We start from the raw sequence: 17,171 nt of genomic DNA on the forward strand, positions 1-17,171 counted from the left end.
TGGTGTCCGCAGATGCAAGCCACACACACACACACACACACACACACACACACACACACACACACATTCTGACACCCAAGTTGTGGAGACAAGGTGTCAAAGATTCCTGCTTTGGTGTATGGTGGTGCAAACATAAACAAGATAAGAAAATAAGTTGTAAGAGGTAAAAAAATAGCGATTATAAATAGAAAATATATAACATTAAAAAAAGAATAAAATCAAGTATTTACACCAAATTTAAATATATATACTCAGGGTGTCCGAGGGGTCTTAAAAAGTATTAAAAGTTGATAAATCAATTTAGCGAAAATTAAGGCTATTAAAAAGTATTAAACGGCATTTTCCAAGCTATTATATTATGTAGCTTGTTTTCAATGAGTATATAAATTGTCCAAAGAGGTTGTATTCTACAGTTTGGTTGGAAGATAAGGAGGAAGGACAGTCAATACTGTATATAGCAAAGTGCTTGTGTCGCCAATGTAACCGGTTAAAACTCCAAGTGGCGATGAGGTCTTAAAATGTACGGAAAGGGTCTTAAAAAAGTCTTTAAAAGGTTTTACATTTGACTTCAGGATTCCTGCATATACCCTGATACTGCCGTGTATTATATTTTAAAGTGCAGGGCTATGCAGAAATGTGCACAATATATTCAGAGAGATGAACATGGCTCACAGTATTTGAAAAATCTAAACAATATTGTTCTTTTCCAGATTACAATGTGAAGCCGAGCCAAGAAATGCTTATTTTCTAATCTTTTTTTATTGCGTGAGTCTGCATTTTGGCATAACTCCTGATGTTCCTGTGCCAGTTCTTTGACCCAGGTGAGGTGCTGTACGCCTACGACAGCCCCGCAGGATACGGGCTGATGGGCCTGCAGCTGCTGGCCTACGTCTGGTTCTGCTACGCCGTGCTGGTGTCTCTCAAACACTACCCTGAGAAACAACCCTTCTACATCCCTTTCTTCACCACATACACACTATGGTGAGACCCGCACTGCTTCCACTACTCTGCCCTCCCCGGGATAATAGCACCTGAGTGAGATTGCAGGAGTAGCAAAATACACTATTCTCTATTTGAGCTATCTTCAATTTGAATAATTTATGCCGCTGTGTGAAAATGTGCACAAGATAGCCGATGCTTCAGCGGCACGGGAGTGAAAAGTTGTTTATTTTACACTGCCCTTCTACAGCATTGTGTTCCCAACCTCTGTGCTCTGCTAACAGATAAGATAATTGTGCTTGAGTGAATGATTGCTAGAGGAAAACATCTATTTTTACCCAGCTGATGAGGTCTCTACCATTAGAATAATTTATTCTCCCATCGCTTTTTACTGCAAAGTGTTTTCCCTTTTTGAACAGAAACTCTTCTACATACACTCCTCGGCTTCACTGCCCTTCACTCACTGGATTTAAGAGCACGAGCTTCAAATGGAGAGTAGATTACAAAGAATAATATTATCTCAGTTTTTATTTCGCACTCTCATTGCACCACTATCTCCCGCCTCATTATCTATGGCTCTCCCCTCCTTCAATCTTTCTGTGAGATCTCTTTCTTCTCTGTCTGCCTCTCTTTTCCTCGCCATTAAAAACTCTCTTCTTTTCTTTGAATGTGTTTTTTATTATCCTAAATCACTACTCGTCTTTTTTCAGGTTTTTCGCAGTGCCTGTTATGGCTCTGATCGCCAACTTTGGGATTCCTCGTTGGGCTCGGGAGAAGATCGTGAACGGCATTCAGCTCGGCATCCACCTCTACGCCCACATTGTCTTCCTTGTGCGTAACACACACACACACACACACACACGCTTATGCAGACCCTTCATAGTTAACATTGTTCAAGAGTCATTATTGACGCTGTCAGTCATACATTATTCACTATCCTTGAGTCATAACTGCTTCATGCTGATTGTCTCCTCCACACATCATTATCTACCTCATCCTCACCTTTGACACATTGTTCTAGTCTGCGCTGCTTACGGAAATCCCCTTTTATATTCACTGCATGCATTACAATCACATCTTCTCACTTGGGACCTATATGTTCTAGTTATGTGTTAGCTATTAGAAATGATCCATACATAGAGTATACATGTAATCTTTTTGTCCCTTTTAAGGTTATCACACGACCCTCAGCAGCCAATAAGAACTTCCCATATCACGTCCGGACGTCTCAGATCGGGATCCTGCTGTCCAGCCCAAAAGCAGGCGAAGGGGCGGAGAGTTTCCCCCATCATGCATATGGAAACGGTTCCTTCCTGGGAGACTCGCAACCCAACTTCACTGAGCTTTTCTCCATCCATTCAGTGAGTGTAGCTCCACATGGTTATGGGTGCATGATTAATATCTTAGATCGAAGTTGTTGAAGTAGAAGACACATAAGAGAAAGTGCTGTGACGTAAATGACATCGCAGAAACAGGTAAAAGGTCAATAAAATCATTAGAGGGAGAATTGTAGCCCGTGTGCTATATGTAGGGCTGGGTAAAATATCAATATTTCATTAATGAATTAACATTTTATTTTTTGTACCACACGTGGTAAACAATTCACAAAACAAGTACACTTTGACAGGGTGTCCGCGGGGTCTTAAAAGTTGATAGCCTTAATTTTCGCTACATTGATTTATTAAAAAGTATAAACGGCATTTTCCAAGCTAGTACATTTTGTAGCTTGTTTTCAATAAGTATATAAATTGTCCAGAGAGGTTGTATTCTACAGTCTGCCTGAATGTAATCATGGCGTAGGTGTGTAGTGTGATTCTGTGTAGTTTATTTATGGCATCCCGTTGGATTTGACGTCATCTGAACAGGACTTCGCACGCTCACTGTTTGATAGCGCGAAGGTCCGTTTACGCCGGTTGTTGAACAACCGGCGTGAAAAGACGGACATTATAACGCCGGGGGGGCGGCGGTGAGGGGTGTGTGTGTCTACAGAAGGTCCAGTTGTGATAGACACGGTTCGCCACTGGTGTGTACAATATTTAAATGTCTCCATATATTTAGGGCTTTTCTCCACAGCCCTGACGGTATGTGTGTCTTTATCCAGTTTAATCTACCCTAACGTAGCATTTTGCAGTGCTTGCAATATGTAGGCTAATTAGATTAATCTAAGTTTTATTCATTTTTTTAAGCTTTCAAAATGCAAATATTACCGTGTCAAACCTAGCTTGAAATTAATTGCTGTCTCATCTAACAAAGATGCCTCAAATTGGAAGTCATCAGTGAAACATAGTTTGTGAGAGGACATGTTTTTGGGGGATTATGTCTTGGAGTAAACTGCCAGTGGTGAATGACGGTAAGCACAGCGTAACACAGCACACTGATATGAAAACACTTTAGGCACAGGGAAATAATGATTTAATGGAAAGTGTGACAAGAGCAAATTAAGGCATTGTGTTTGCTGTGATGAATCTTCTAGCTTAGGGAACTTTTAAATCTGTGGATATGTTTTCATACTGCACAGAAATGACAGAAGAAGAGCTTGCAGACAATACAGGAATATACCAAAAAAAACACCAAAAGCAAACCAGAGATGATAAGATGCATGACACAAAGTCATGAAAAAGAAAATAATATATCAAGTTTTCTTTGTATAAAAAGGGACTTAAATTATAACAATATCCAAAAGTATAATATAACTAAGATCATTTTGATTGATAAGGTAAAATGGCAACTCTTTAATTTATATTTGAAATGTTACTTTGATTCGGTAACTTGTGTTGTGGCAGATATTTAAGTAAGCTTTCTTAACGCTAATGTTATAATAGTCAGATTGCTCTGAAGATGGGAGGTGATATTCTATTAATGTTCACGTTCACACAGTCGGTGATTTTTGCCGGCCGTCTTTCCTGCAACGGCAGCTTTTCTGTATTTCCTTTCTCTTGTAATATGACTTGATCGCTTTAAACTCCGCACACTGAGCTCTGATTGGTCAGCAGGCGGTGCTTTCACTGAGTTGAGCTCTTAGCCTGCAACATAACCTGCTCCGGAGAAGATTAGCCGCACAGCATAAGTTACCATGGAGATCTAGCCCGGTAAGAAGTGAACCAGCTTCGTAGGACCGGAAACCCCGAGTTTTCCCTGAAGTTAGCTCGCTAAGCGAAAATCCTGCTTCGTAGTACAGGCCTCAGGTCCTGATGTTTTAATGCGAGCCAGTATGTTTTAGTATCTAGTCTTTGCTATTTTCTGTGTTAGAAACCTACCACCAGAATAGCTGCATTTGTCGAAGACATCTAATTAGAAGACACTGCACAAAGGTGATTTGGTGAAAAATAAATGTAAGTCTTGTCTCTGTTGCATAAAAACAGTAGGCCTACGGCATGCAGTGCGATTGTTTTGGGCATTTGGCCTGAAGGGTAAACAGTTACCACATCTGCCTCTGTGGTATCTGGTTGACACATTTAGAAATGTCTAGAAAAACCATTTACAGATAAAATAAATATGCCAAAGGTTTATCAAATGTGGGCAAAGTTCATAAAGGTAAAATAAATCTAAATGTTTGGTATTTTTATATATCTCACTGTTTTAGTAACTTTTAAAAAGTGACTAATGAGCCATTGATAAAGTGCAGCACATGTACTGTACATGTAAACATACGGACCGTGTTAAACAGTCCAAATCATTTGGGAGACTGCAATGTATTAAGAACGTAAAAAGATGGATCAAGGAGGTTGTCAAAGATATTCCAGGTGCCACCAGGATATAAAAACATAGGCGTCATATAATATTCAATGTATATTGGTTTTTAGTACCAGGCACTAATTACCAGAGGGTCTGTTTGTAACGGCCCGTCCACACTACAGCTTCGACAGCTTCAAAAACGGTTTCCAACGCGTCTGCCCATTCACTTTGAATGGGGTGACGTCACTTTTCGCCGAACTGCATTGTGGGAAGCAGAGCGGAGCTTTCCTGGCGTTTCAGGCTGCAAAAGCTGAGCAATGTTCAACTTTTGAAGCTTCTGAAGCTTTCGGTGGAAGCGTCAGCCAATCAAATCATATGCCAGTACAAGCTCTAGCCAATCAAACCGCTGCTTGTGTGTCAGGGGCGGGAGATTCATGTGATTGGTTGTTGGTCGAGCTTCAGACACGCCCAGCTCCAAGCTTTTTTTTAAGCTGTAGTGTGGACGGGCCGTAAGGGACTGGAGGTTAGGGAAAACAGAACAAGTGTAATAGCATAACATAGTTTATTGTAAAAGACAACACGTTAAGAAATCAATACATACAAGAAAATGAAGACACACAAACACCAAACAGCTCAGGGAGAGTGGTGGGCCATCAATACATACTTAATACACTTACACAAGATCTATCAGTCCAGACTTAATCCTCTGTGTTTTATAGACTCCCAGGTAATCAAGGGGTTCCAGATCCGGTAGAATAAGAACAGTTTTTCCTTTAAGGCTGAGGAGAATGCTTCAAAAGGGAAGATGCTTTATACAGTTTAGAACATGTGTGATATACGTACCTTGACCTTTATAACTACTATACAGCATTGGTGGTCGTTAGAGGAAGCTGTCATAATGTGAGTTTAGTATGGTGTTACTGATTGTGTCTGCAAGGTCCACATCACACAGTAGCCTTCATCCAGAGGGTCAGAACATTCTCTTGAACTATTGTATCTGTTCTATGACCTATACAGTATATATGTTGCACTGTTGGAGGAGCCTGTGACATTGCCATATCTACACAGCTAATGTGCAAATGACAATAAAGCCTTGAAACCTCACCTTTTCCCTCCAGGAGCCGGTGAAGACGGTGGAGGAGACGGTGGCCCGTAAAGGAGGCGAGGTACCGAGGAACAGCGAGCAGAAGATCATCACCACTGCTGCTGATTTAACGGCGATATTACCCCCTCCTCTGCCTCCGATACCCCCACGCCAGACCTCACGCTCCCCCCCGCTGCCCCCCCGGCTCCCTTCCTTCACAGAGTATTTCAGCATGCAGAGCGGAGGAGGAGGAGCGTTTGGGACGAAGGCATGAGGCAGGACGGAAGGAGAGGGGGTAAGGAATCAAGGAAACAGACAATACAAAGTAAAGAAAGAGATTTGAAGGTGTTACTGTTCAATGACAGCCAAAAAAAAAGTGTGCATGGATGGACGATGTAGAGTAATCATCAGGAAAGCAAGTCCCTAAACGGTCTCTTTTCACCTGCAAATAGAAATAACCTAGAAGAGTGAGGGGGTAAGGGCTGTGAGATAGGAGTGCAGAGCGTGTTAAAGAATAAAGAAGCAATACATATTTGAAGTTGACCAGTAAGAGGCACACAGGGAGAAGGATGTCAAAGTGGATGTAGCCAGAGCAATAGGATGAAAGCTGTGCACGAGGCAGAAATGAACAAAATTCTTGAAATACTCCTGATCAAACATTCATGAGGCATTGATGGTGTGTCAGTAGGAGTTTGTAAATACCTAAAACCGGAGATAACTACCACTCTGTATAGATTAATTTCAAAAAAAGGAAATTGTTTGGATTTTTTTTTCTTTTTCCGCATCAATAAACTCCTGTTGGTGCTGTGACCATCAGAACAAAATAACTCATACCTTTACATTTATCCAAGTCATGTAAAAAAGAAAAAACACAAGACTTTTTTATGTTTGACACATTTTTGATAAAGCATAGATATTATATGGAGTTTGTTGGGTTAATTTATATTCTTATATGCCTTCATTGCAGCTGGTTATTCTGGATTGATATGCTGATGTGTAAATGTAAAATGTCACGTTTACTGTGGGCACTTCTAAGTACTCGTAAAACACGCATGTTTGTATCGTATTTCCCGTCCTGAAAGCTGATAAATGTACGTGACCATCCAATATTCGCTTATTGTGTGTATTGAGATATATACTTTTGTGAATACATACAATAGTCTTAAGTATATTTTTGACTGGATAAATGTTGGTGATGGAAGCCTTACGCTGTCTAAAACATAAAACCAATATTACACTATGTCAGTTTTAGTTGAATTTTAACTGAAGTGCAGAATATTCCTGCTTGAAAATGTCATATCTGTGTATATAGACGTTGGTGAATGTACTGATGCAATACAGCACAAGGACAGGGGTGATTTTGCAGTAACTGGAATACTACAATACTCGTTTAATAATACTTTCAGCATCCAGGATGTAAGAGCAGGGGAGGGGGGGATGTCTTTTTTAAAATACAAGTTACTTCATTGTCACCCCTGTCTAGTATATTTGTTGGCTTTATTTCACTTTTGAATTCCAACGTTGCGAAAAGCTGAACAAATAACACTAGTTTTGTATCCCCTACCATTGAGCTATAACAAAAAAAGCCTTGTAGATGAACTGTGAAAACGGTAACACGTGTACATTTTGTCTGTCCTGCATGGAGCACTTTAATGTTCCTGGTCTTAGTCTGTTTATTCGTGATGCCGTCACCTTATAGGACTGCTTTGAAACCTGTATTCACGCCACTTACACTTAAGTAGTATTCTACATTTATACACCTGTAAATACAGTCATGTCATCGACTGGCAAAGTACCATGCTAAGTCAATGTAATTTAACATTGAACTGTCATTTGAGATTGTCCCTGAGTTTACCACTAGCTTTCTGCAATCCAGAAGATGCTTATTGATTTCTGACTTGTAGAAATGTATCAATGGCAGTCTTGCTGTAATGGAGTACTGTAGGATGTTAGGACTGTGGTGTGTAACTTGTAAGATTGTAGTGAGAGGTGTAACGTAGTCTGTGAAACCGAATGATACTTGAATTAGAGTATTAGTCGTTAACTCTGATTGTTGGCATGTCTGCCATTACTTGACTTAATAGACACAGACATGCTCACTGACACTATCACCGCTTCAAACGTTGTGTATATGGACGTACAATTACAGAACTGAGACACTGGGAGTGGGAGAACTTGACGCAAAGAGATTATGTATGCATGACAGACAACAGCACAGCTTTTAGGCTACTCAGAGCGATCTGGTTAAGAGCACATCACTAAAGCACTGTTCAAATGCATTTTAATGGTGTCAAATGACAACTCTAAACACGCTGTACATATACACTTTTTGCCAAAATAATAAAAAGATATGGTTTTATTAGAAGGCTCGTCTGGGTGTGTGTTATTTGGCTGCTGTGTTCCAGTTAGGACGAGGGCATGCGTCCAAAAGAGTTTATCTAATATCCGTAAATCATATTTAGAATCTGTTCTCATTAGGCTTCATTAAAGTAAAAACACCACAGGGACAGACTGCAGGCTGGTCGACGTTTTATGTAGGATAGCCTAATTATGTTCTCTGTCCCTGCCAGATTCCCGCTCTGACCACTGAAGTGCAGATTCCTGACAAACTGCAACTCTGCATGCTCACCACTTCTATATTTGTAAATAGCTTTCAGGCTAATCACTGCCAGGAAAGGACCAGAATTATTTAATTATTCTGTGACGGTGTGTGTTCAGTTCAGGAGATATTTTGTGGTTATATAATGAATATTTTAGTCACTAACTCCTTTTTATTTATCTACATCTGCCTTTCACATGTATTGCAATACAATAGTCTGATAATATGGGATTACCGTCTTTGATTTTTGTTTTTAAAATACATATCGTAAGGTGTTTCTGTGGATGGATGACACAATAAGAACACGGCACAATGTATTACAGAGAAGACCCTTCACATGCACACATCGACTTATAAAGGGTTTCTGCAGAATCCACCGAGTTAAACTGAGGGCTTTTCTTTCTGAATGGAGATGTAGAAAAAAACAGGTGGACTTTATTTAAAAAAGAAAGGCTATGCAGTTGCATTACAGTAGATGTATGATCTGATGTTGACCAACAATAAGGAAAGGTCAGGATGTCTCTTTCTCTGCTGCTTTGATCACCTTTTTTTCTGTCTCATAAATGGGGCGAAGCCTGCGAGCTAGTTCAGGCAGTCACCTCGAGCACTTATCTGCATTCATACATAACGCCCCTTGCCACTCTACAACCAACCAAACAGAGTCTCCTTAATATGCCGCTCTATTTAACCTGCCAGATCTCTCTCCATGCATTGCTTGCTGCTGCTATTGCTGCAGCTACCTCGACGTCGCTGCTGCTTGCTGCCCCACCACCACCCCAGCTTCCACCCCAGCTTCCACCTGTAGGCTCGGGGGTTAGTTATTTAATCATCACTCATCGTGCTATGTATATCTCTGGAGTGATGAGGCCCGAGCCTAGTCGCCAAACTCAACTATATGCTGCTTCTAATAAACATGTTAAAGGAACACGTGAGTTGTCTGACTGAACTACCCTAACTTGGATAGACTGGAAAGTGGAGAAGTGAACATATGACAGAGAGCAAAGTGCAACAGGTTGGTTTCAGACCCAGGCCGCTGTGTGAAGAAGGCTTTAGTGATAACTATTTATTTTCTCTTCTGCACTGATGTTGCGTTGCCCAGATATTGTTCAAATGATTATGCAAATCTCCTTCTCTTAAGAAATAATATTTATTTATACATAATCAGTAATAATCGTCCATTTACAGAAATGTCATTGGCTTACATTGACACAGGAGCTTTGGAACTGTTTTTGGGGAAGAAATAGTGTCTATAACCTGCAGCGTCTGAAAGCATTTCACCCGACCATCATCCGTCAGCACATCACTGATCCAGGATCAAGCTTTTGCCCTCTCCTCTCTGTAGCCTTTGAGAAGCTGGTTGACGAGTGCCAGTTCGTTTTTCTTTTTCACAGGATACAGAGGCGGGAAGGGGTTGCCTTTGTACTCCAGGACGGCCATCTTGGCTTTGTCCAGGTTCTCCTTGTTTGGGATGCGTGCCATCCGTGTGTATCCATTTGAGTGAGGCTCAAACCGTGGAGCTAAGACCTTGAAAAGCTTTGGAACCAGATCCTTTTCCTAAAGAGCAGCAAACACGAAAAACACAACTTCAGATGAACTGTTTTACATATAGAGTGAAACAGCTTGTCACTTCACAAAGTTGAGAAGAGCTGCACGTACCGTGAGCCAAAAACTGGCCATTTTCATCGCCTTCTCATCAGTGTCTCCCTTTTTGGCATAGTCAACCAGCTGGAACAAACAAAAACAAGAAACGCATTCAGTCAGGACGTGTGTGTGTGTGTATAATTAAAATCTGAATATATTGCATCTAAAACCGTATTTATATAAAAAATACTCTTGTTTATATAAAGTTAGACATTGTGGGATGAAGATTTTAGATTAAAACTGAGACTATAGAAACAAAATAAATCATGCAACCCTCACACCTCCAATAAGGTTTTTGATGTGATATCATGCTGTATTTGAATTTGCATATTTGTGTATCAATATTAAAATATGTTATATCTTTAACTTTTTTGCAGCCATTTTGAATTTTGAAGGGCTGTTTTGTTAGTGTTTTTTTCTCTCTATATATCTTAATCTCTTGACCATGACATCAGGAGACAGAAATAAATGTTGTTCCTATAACATAAATATTGCATAAGGTCCATTTGCCTTTTAAAACCCCAGTTTATTTCACTCTGGCCTTCACTCTCTGACTCTGTGGCAGAAACACTTGTACACGCCTTCATCCCATCCCGTCTGGACTACTGCAATGGAGTCCTGTCCGGGGTTCCCAGCAAAACCCTGGACAGGCTCCAATACATCCAGAACTCTGCTGCCAGGCTTCTCACCCGCACCAAGCCATGGCAACACATCACCCCCACCCTCATCCACCTACACTGGCTGCCGGTCAAGTCCCGGATTCAATACAAAACACTGCTCCTCACGTACAAGTCCCTCCATACCCTCACCCCCCAGTACTTATCGGACCTCCTCCATCCCTACACCCCTTCTCGGAGCCTGCTCTCCATCCCCGGCTCTCGCCTCCGAACTGATAGTGACAAGCCGTTCAGTGTTGCGGACCCCACCCTCTGGAATGCACTTCCTGCCGAGATCCGTAATGCTGCCTCCCTGGACATCTTTAAATCATCATTAAAAACACACCTGTTCACCCTGGCCATTTCTTGGTCCCCCGGCTTCCTTTATTTTTTATTTGCCCTTTGATTGTCTGTTTGTCCACCATGTACAGCGACATTGGGTCCATTGAAAGGCGCTATATAAATATCATATATCATTTATTATTATTATTATATGTCCTAGGAAGGCCAACGAAGTATGTTGTTTTATAACTCAATTTGTTAAAGATATTCAATTAAACTTAATTGTAATGTACACTTTAAATCATTTTAACATTAAATAATGCCAGAGGTTTATTAAATGTTAGCCTGACATTAACTCAGGTCCCCTTATTTCTACTATATCAGTGTTTTTTCACTCTAAATAGCTGGTGCATATTGATCCTTTGCAGCAACAGAGGTCGAAATGTGCATGTCATGATTACATTATTTACATTTGACACATTTGTTGTGCTCAAAGTACAGTAACATTAGCTTATTTGGCAGCTAGCAATGTTAGCATGTCCTGGTCGGTACCTTTTCAGCGTAGAAGCGGACTTCATCTGCTCGGGCCGCGGTGGTCTCGATCCTCTCGTGCCGGACCAGTCCTGTCAGAAGGTTCCGCAGCATGTTGATCCGGGACTCCGGACCCAGACCCATCTTCCGGGCCACCCGGCCGTGGGAGATCAACAACTGCAGCGTGAGGCGCATCTTGTCCGCTCAGAGTCACAAGAACAGAAACACTATACAAAACGTGAAAATGTTCCAGGGTATAATCTCTTCAACGCGTCCTCTGTCTACTTCATGAAGCAGTACCTTCAATGTTATTACAAAACATGAGGTCAGGTCAGTAATGTCGATGTGAAGTTGACATTGGTGGTGCACCTTTGAATGTGTCCGACTTGGTCACGGAGCTAGGGAGCAATAGTTCCGCTGTACTCACTGTCAGCCAAGAACCACAGAAAATGTTTTTATTATATAGATTTGTATTGTGATTATTTAGTATCCTTGTATCTTTTTGATGTTATATTTGCCTGTTTATTTATTATTTTTATTATAAATGCAAAACACGGTGATTTGCTAAAATCATTATTATAGCTGCATGGCCTCAATGTATTATAATATATTGGTGCCCCACCTTCTGGCTGCAGGTGAGCAAATCGTAAATTGCTGCTGTTATACAACGCCAGTGAATAGTATATATTTGTTGAGGGGAAATACATTTATGCATGCGCATATCACACATGTTATGCCACCTGTGTTCCTGATTGCTTGTTGCACAAAAGACAATTACAATTAATATGTATAAAGGAAGAAACAGAAGGAAGGAAATCATGATAGCTAGACTCAGAATAAATCACACAGCTTTGAATGGTACGCTGTATTCATGGGGAAAAGTGACAGTGACAAGTGTGGGAACTGTGGAGTAAAAGAAGATGTAGAACATATCTTGTTACACTGTGACATCTATAAAGCTGAAAGAGAAAAACTAAAGGCTAAAGTTTTACAGGCAGAGAGAGAATGGAGTGTGGTTGGTGTTTTGGGAACAAAAGGAGAGGGAGTAAGAGCTACCAGAAAGGCACTGTTTACCTTCCTGAGTGAAACTGGGGTAGGAATAATAATGTAACATTCGGTCAGGAAAGATCATAGATTTTATTTTATTTATTTCATGTTTTTTTTGTTGATTTAAAAAAACAATTATGAGATCGTAGGTTAAGAGATGGATTGATATGATGATTCATACTCATGTACAGTAGGTGGCGGTATGCACCTTTAAAGTTGTTTGCAATCCGCCAAAAAACGAGAGAAGAAGAAGAAGAAGGCCCTTTCTCACTTCTCTTATTTTTCATTTCCTCGCTCCTCGGTCTCGGTCTTACCGGAAGTTGATTTGTCTGCGCCATCTTGAGTAGCGTCCCAATGGCCTTATTTCTGCCGGAGGAGCGAGGAGCGATAATGGAGGAGCTATAATCGACGAACCACCATGTCTTAAATGTCCGGTTAGGATGTATTAGAACGAAATCTAAAATGAAAATTGTAAATAAGCAATCTGTATGTAAAAAAACACCTGTATGTAAATTGTAAATAAGCCATCTGTATGTCAAATATGTCTTATATGTCTTAAATGATATGATGAATTGGAAATGGGGGACCCTGATGTAAACAAGACGAAAGTCTTTCTCTGGTCTGCATCCCCTTAACAATTGTATGTTTTGAGCTGTACTGTACTGTACCCAATATACAAGCTGTTAATAAACTTTTCAATCAATCAATCAAAACCAGACCATCCTTCGATGAAATCCTCAGACACTCGCCCCGCCCCCTTACTGTGTATCGCTCACTGATTGGACGATGCAGTGCATGCACTGATCTGATGCTTCTTGACATGAGAGCAGTTTCCCAGCGGAGTAAAGAAATACATGAACCTCACGAGAGTCACTCCTCAGTTTATACTGTGTTTTGTTTCAATTAATGTATCATTTAGTTACAAATATGTGATATATCTGAACAACAAAGTGGTCAAAAATCATTTTATTCATTTATTGGAAACATTTTCATGATCGCTTTTTTCGTTTTACATTTTCATTTATTGTCATTTCCATTCAGTCAGTCATTAAGTGCTATTTAAAATGTGAATTTGCTACATATCCACACAAACACACAAAGTGTGCAATCCAATGAATGTTAATCTAACTGGGTTTTGATAGATAACATATCTCTCAATTATTTTATTTCTATTGTGCACTCTAATCAATATTAATCCAACTAATGTTCGTTTATACATTTTAAGAATGGCGTTTATCTTTTTTGAGAATGAGTTCTTATTTTATTTTATTTATTTGGGTCTTCAACAGATGATACAAATGTTTGTGTCAGTAAATGTGTAGGCGGGGGTGTGTGTGGAAATAACGGGACAGAGCTGGCTGCTGTCAGACGATCAGCTGTGCAGCGTCATCACAAACGGATGTCGCTTCACGTGCTCTTAAAACTCATTTCCCTGCTTCTCGTGGTTTCCTTGGCCCTGTCTCAGGTCGACTATTTTCATTTCCTCGCTCCTCGGTCCTCGGTCTCACCGGAAGTTGATTTGTCTGCGCCATCTTGAGTAGCGTCCCAATGGCCTTATTTTTGCCAGAGGAGCGAGGAGCGAGGAGCGAGGAGCAAGGAGCGATAATGGAGGAGCTATAATCGAGGAACCACCAGACCATCCTCCGATGAAATCCTCAGACACTCGCGCCGCCCCCTTACTGTGTATCGCTCACTGATTGGACGAGGCAGTGCATGCACTGATCTGATGCTTCTTGACCAACACACTCTCACTTCCTAAGCGTCCAGGAGCGACGTTTGGTCAGTGTCCGTGGCGTCCAGTTGTGACGCTCCTAGGCTCCTTCAGCGTCATAAAGGGACGCAAATAGCTTTCAACTGATTGCAATGTATTCCCATCTGCGGCGGGATTTGACGCTCATGGAAGCACGGCATTCGTTTGTGTCGGCTGCCCTTAAAGGCAATGTGAGCGTCCATTCCCATTGGATAACGGAGAATTGTACACCCGGAAGTAAGTACACCAGATTATCCTTGTTAATTACACAACATTGATTGGTTTAAATTGTGTGCAATGCTTTTGTATTTTTCCCCTTCGATTCGGAGAAACAAATGTTTTTTCGGAGTAAAGGATGGCAGAAGACACTACACTACCCAGAATCCCCAGCTATCGTTTGGACTACACCATGTACTCTGTTTGACAAACCCCGTTTTTTTTCACCATTCATTCCAATGGCTGGCGTGGCCCCGTCTCAGGTCGGTTAAATTAAATCCTTGCTTCCCTCACTTGCGTCGTTTCCCTGTGTTTAGTCCCTCCCACCAGGGAAGCATGGAGGGACGCAAGGAAACCACGAGAAGCAGGGAAATGAGTTTTAAGAGCAATGGGACGTCCTTTCCTCCGGAGCGTCACGTGAAGCGACGTCCGTTTGTGATGACGCAGCACAGCTGTTCGTCTGACAGCAGCTCTGTCCCCATTATTTTCATAAACACCCCCGCCACACATTTACTGACACAAACATTTGTATCATCTGTTGTAGACCTCAATAAATAAAATCAAATAAGAACTCATTCTCAAAAAAGATAAACGCCATTCTTAAAATGTATAAACGAACAATAGTTTGATTAATATTGATTAGAGTGCACAATAGAAATAAAATAATTGAGAGAAGAAAAAGAGATATGTTATCTATCAAAACCCAGTTAGATTAACATTCATTGGATTGCACACTTTGTTTGTTTGTGTGGATATGTAGCACATTAACATTTGAATAGCACTTAATGACTGACTGAATGGAAATGACAATAAATGAATGAAAAAAGCGATCATGAAAATGTTTCCAATAAATGAATAAAATGATTTTTGACCACTTTGTTGTTCAGATATATCACATATTTGTAACTAAATGATACATGAATTGAAACAAAACACAGTAAACTGAGGAGTGACTCTCGTGAGGTTCATGTGTTTTCTTCACTCCGCTGGGAAACTGCTCTCATGCACTGCATCGTCCAATCAGTGAGCGATACAAAGTAAGGGGGCGGGGCGGGTGTCTGAGGATTTCATCGGAGGATGGTCTGGTGGTTCCTCGATTATAGCTCCTCCATTATCGCTCCTCGCTCCTCGATCCTCGGTCCTCCGGCAGAAATAAGAGCCATGGGACCAGGGGCGGACTGGCCATCTGTAGAATCTGGAGAACCACAGAACGGCCGGCCGGCCCTTTAAAAAAAAAAAAATAGTTTAACGTCATCATTTAAATTGCACTGACGGCCGACAGAGGCCGCTAATGCAGTTGTGTGGTTCTTATCTGTCAAATAATCACACACGAAGAAGAAAAAAGACCGGCTACACGAAGAGAAGGGATTAGACGCCGCGGCAGACAGGGAGAATGAAAAAACATGGATACAAATAAAAAAATAAAAAAATAAAAAGGTGGGGCCGAGAAGGCAAGAGAGAAAAAGGTGAAGTCACTCGCAGGTGAAGCATATAAATGTCGCAAATTGACAGACCTTTTGGCAGCAGCGCTGCTACAAGCACTATCAGCAGCAGCTTAGAACAAGTGCAAGATGATGAAGAGAATGATGAGGGTGTGAGTTCAGATATACAGCCAGCCTCCTGCGTTCATGATGAGGGACAGAGAGTTGAGCTGGTGGAAGAACCAGCTCAACTGGCACATACACGTGCAGGGCAAGAGCAAGAGGTGGGTGAGAATTATCCCTTGAACTCAGTGGCGTTTTCTCCTGGAGGCCAAGGGAAGCCAGGCTTCCCCTGTTTTTTTGGATTGTAGTTATAATTTTAATAAATAAATAAAAACACTTTGTTTAGTTTCGGTAATTATTCCGCCGGCCCATCTCTCCCCCATTCTCTTTGAGTATTTTACAAAGAGTGAAACAGCGCCCCTCTAGATGTTATGATGAAACAGTATTGCACTCTGTTGCGAGAGGAGGCTAGCCAAAATTGGCTTCCCTTGTTGAAAAGAAATGGAGGGATTGACCAATCAGATGAGGCTCACGTCATGCCTCACAATCCAATCAAATCGCATCAACTTCAGTTCGTACTGTAACTGTCATCACCACCCTTAAAAAGTAGTAAGCAACTGAAGCAATTGCAATTATGGAGGGTGGAGAATTTCATCAAAAAATAATTGTACTAAACTTCCGCTACAGCAGCAACTAAAAATGTAATCTGATGACAGGCCAATGCCCAAACTGGAGCTGTGCACAGAGAGGAAAAAAGGAGCGAATCGGACGTAAAACTTTAAATAATAAACAGCGAATTTCTAACATTTGATATTTCATGTGGCCGGACTGGGTCAGTTTCCAGGGCTGAATTTTAGTCCCAGTCCGCCCCTGCATGGGACGGTACTCAAGATGGCGCAGACAAATAAACTTCCGGTGAGACCGAGGACCGAGGAGCGAGGAAATGAAAATAGTCGACCTGAGACAGGGCCTATGTCACGTGATCTTCAAATTTCTCCCTACAGAAAAAGAAAACATGGCCGAACTTCGTTTTATTCTCGGTGGAAAATGCCTATTTAAAGTTAGTTTGGCCATTAAAATGCGTTTTGATGTCATTTGATGCGAGAAATATGAGTTGTTATTTCAGATTATGTGTGCAGTGGATGTACATGATCATTAGTTTGCTAGTTATTACGAAGATTACTTCAGGAAATCGCGACGTTTTCATTATTACCAAGGTGGTTGCTAGGGACGCTGCTATCAATATTATTTCTGTTATGTTGTGTAA

The 17,171-nt window shown here is 41.1% G+C and overlaps 2 protein-coding genes across 2 annotated transcripts in view; one reads left to right on the forward strand and one right to left on the reverse strand.

Moving 5' to 3' along the window:
• The window catches only part of tmem145 (transmembrane protein 145), a 53,575-nt gene extending 45,512 nt beyond the window's left edge, over positions 1 to 8,063 (forward strand). Inside the window, exons 12-15 of the mRNA XM_034221630.1 lie at positions 809 to 981; positions 1,650 to 1,770; positions 2,112 to 2,300; positions 5,733 to 8,063. Coding sequence (XP_034077521.1) covers positions 809 to 981; positions 1,650 to 1,770; positions 2,112 to 2,300; positions 5,733 to 5,972 — 723 coding nt within the window. The 3' untranslated portion in view covers positions 5,973 to 8,063. The remainder of the gene's footprint in view (positions 1 to 808; positions 982 to 1,649; positions 1,771 to 2,111; positions 2,301 to 5,732) is intronic.
• Positions 8,064 to 9,425: 1,362 nt separating this feature from the next.
• On the reverse strand, positions 9,426 to 11,796 carry mrpl17 (mitochondrial ribosomal protein L17). The gene is made up of 3 exons (XM_034221631.1): positions 11,429 to 11,796; positions 9,954 to 10,022; positions 9,426 to 9,851 (listed from the first exon to the last, which is right to left on the reverse strand). Exons 1-3 carry the CDS (start codon positions 11,600 to 11,602, stop codon positions 9,612 to 9,614), a joined length of 483 nt encoding a protein of 160 aa, XP_034077522.1. The 5' UTR covers positions 11,603 to 11,796; the 3' UTR covers positions 9,426 to 9,611.
• Positions 11,797 to 17,171: the final 5,375 nt, after the last annotated feature.

The sequence above is a fragment of the Gymnodraco acuticeps genome, unplaced genomic scaffold (assembly GCF_902827175.1).
Source record: "Gymnodraco acuticeps unplaced genomic scaffold, fGymAcu1.1, whole genome shotgun sequence".
Taxonomy (NCBI): Eukaryota; Metazoa; Chordata; class Actinopteri; order Perciformes; family Bathydraconidae; genus Gymnodraco; species Gymnodraco acuticeps.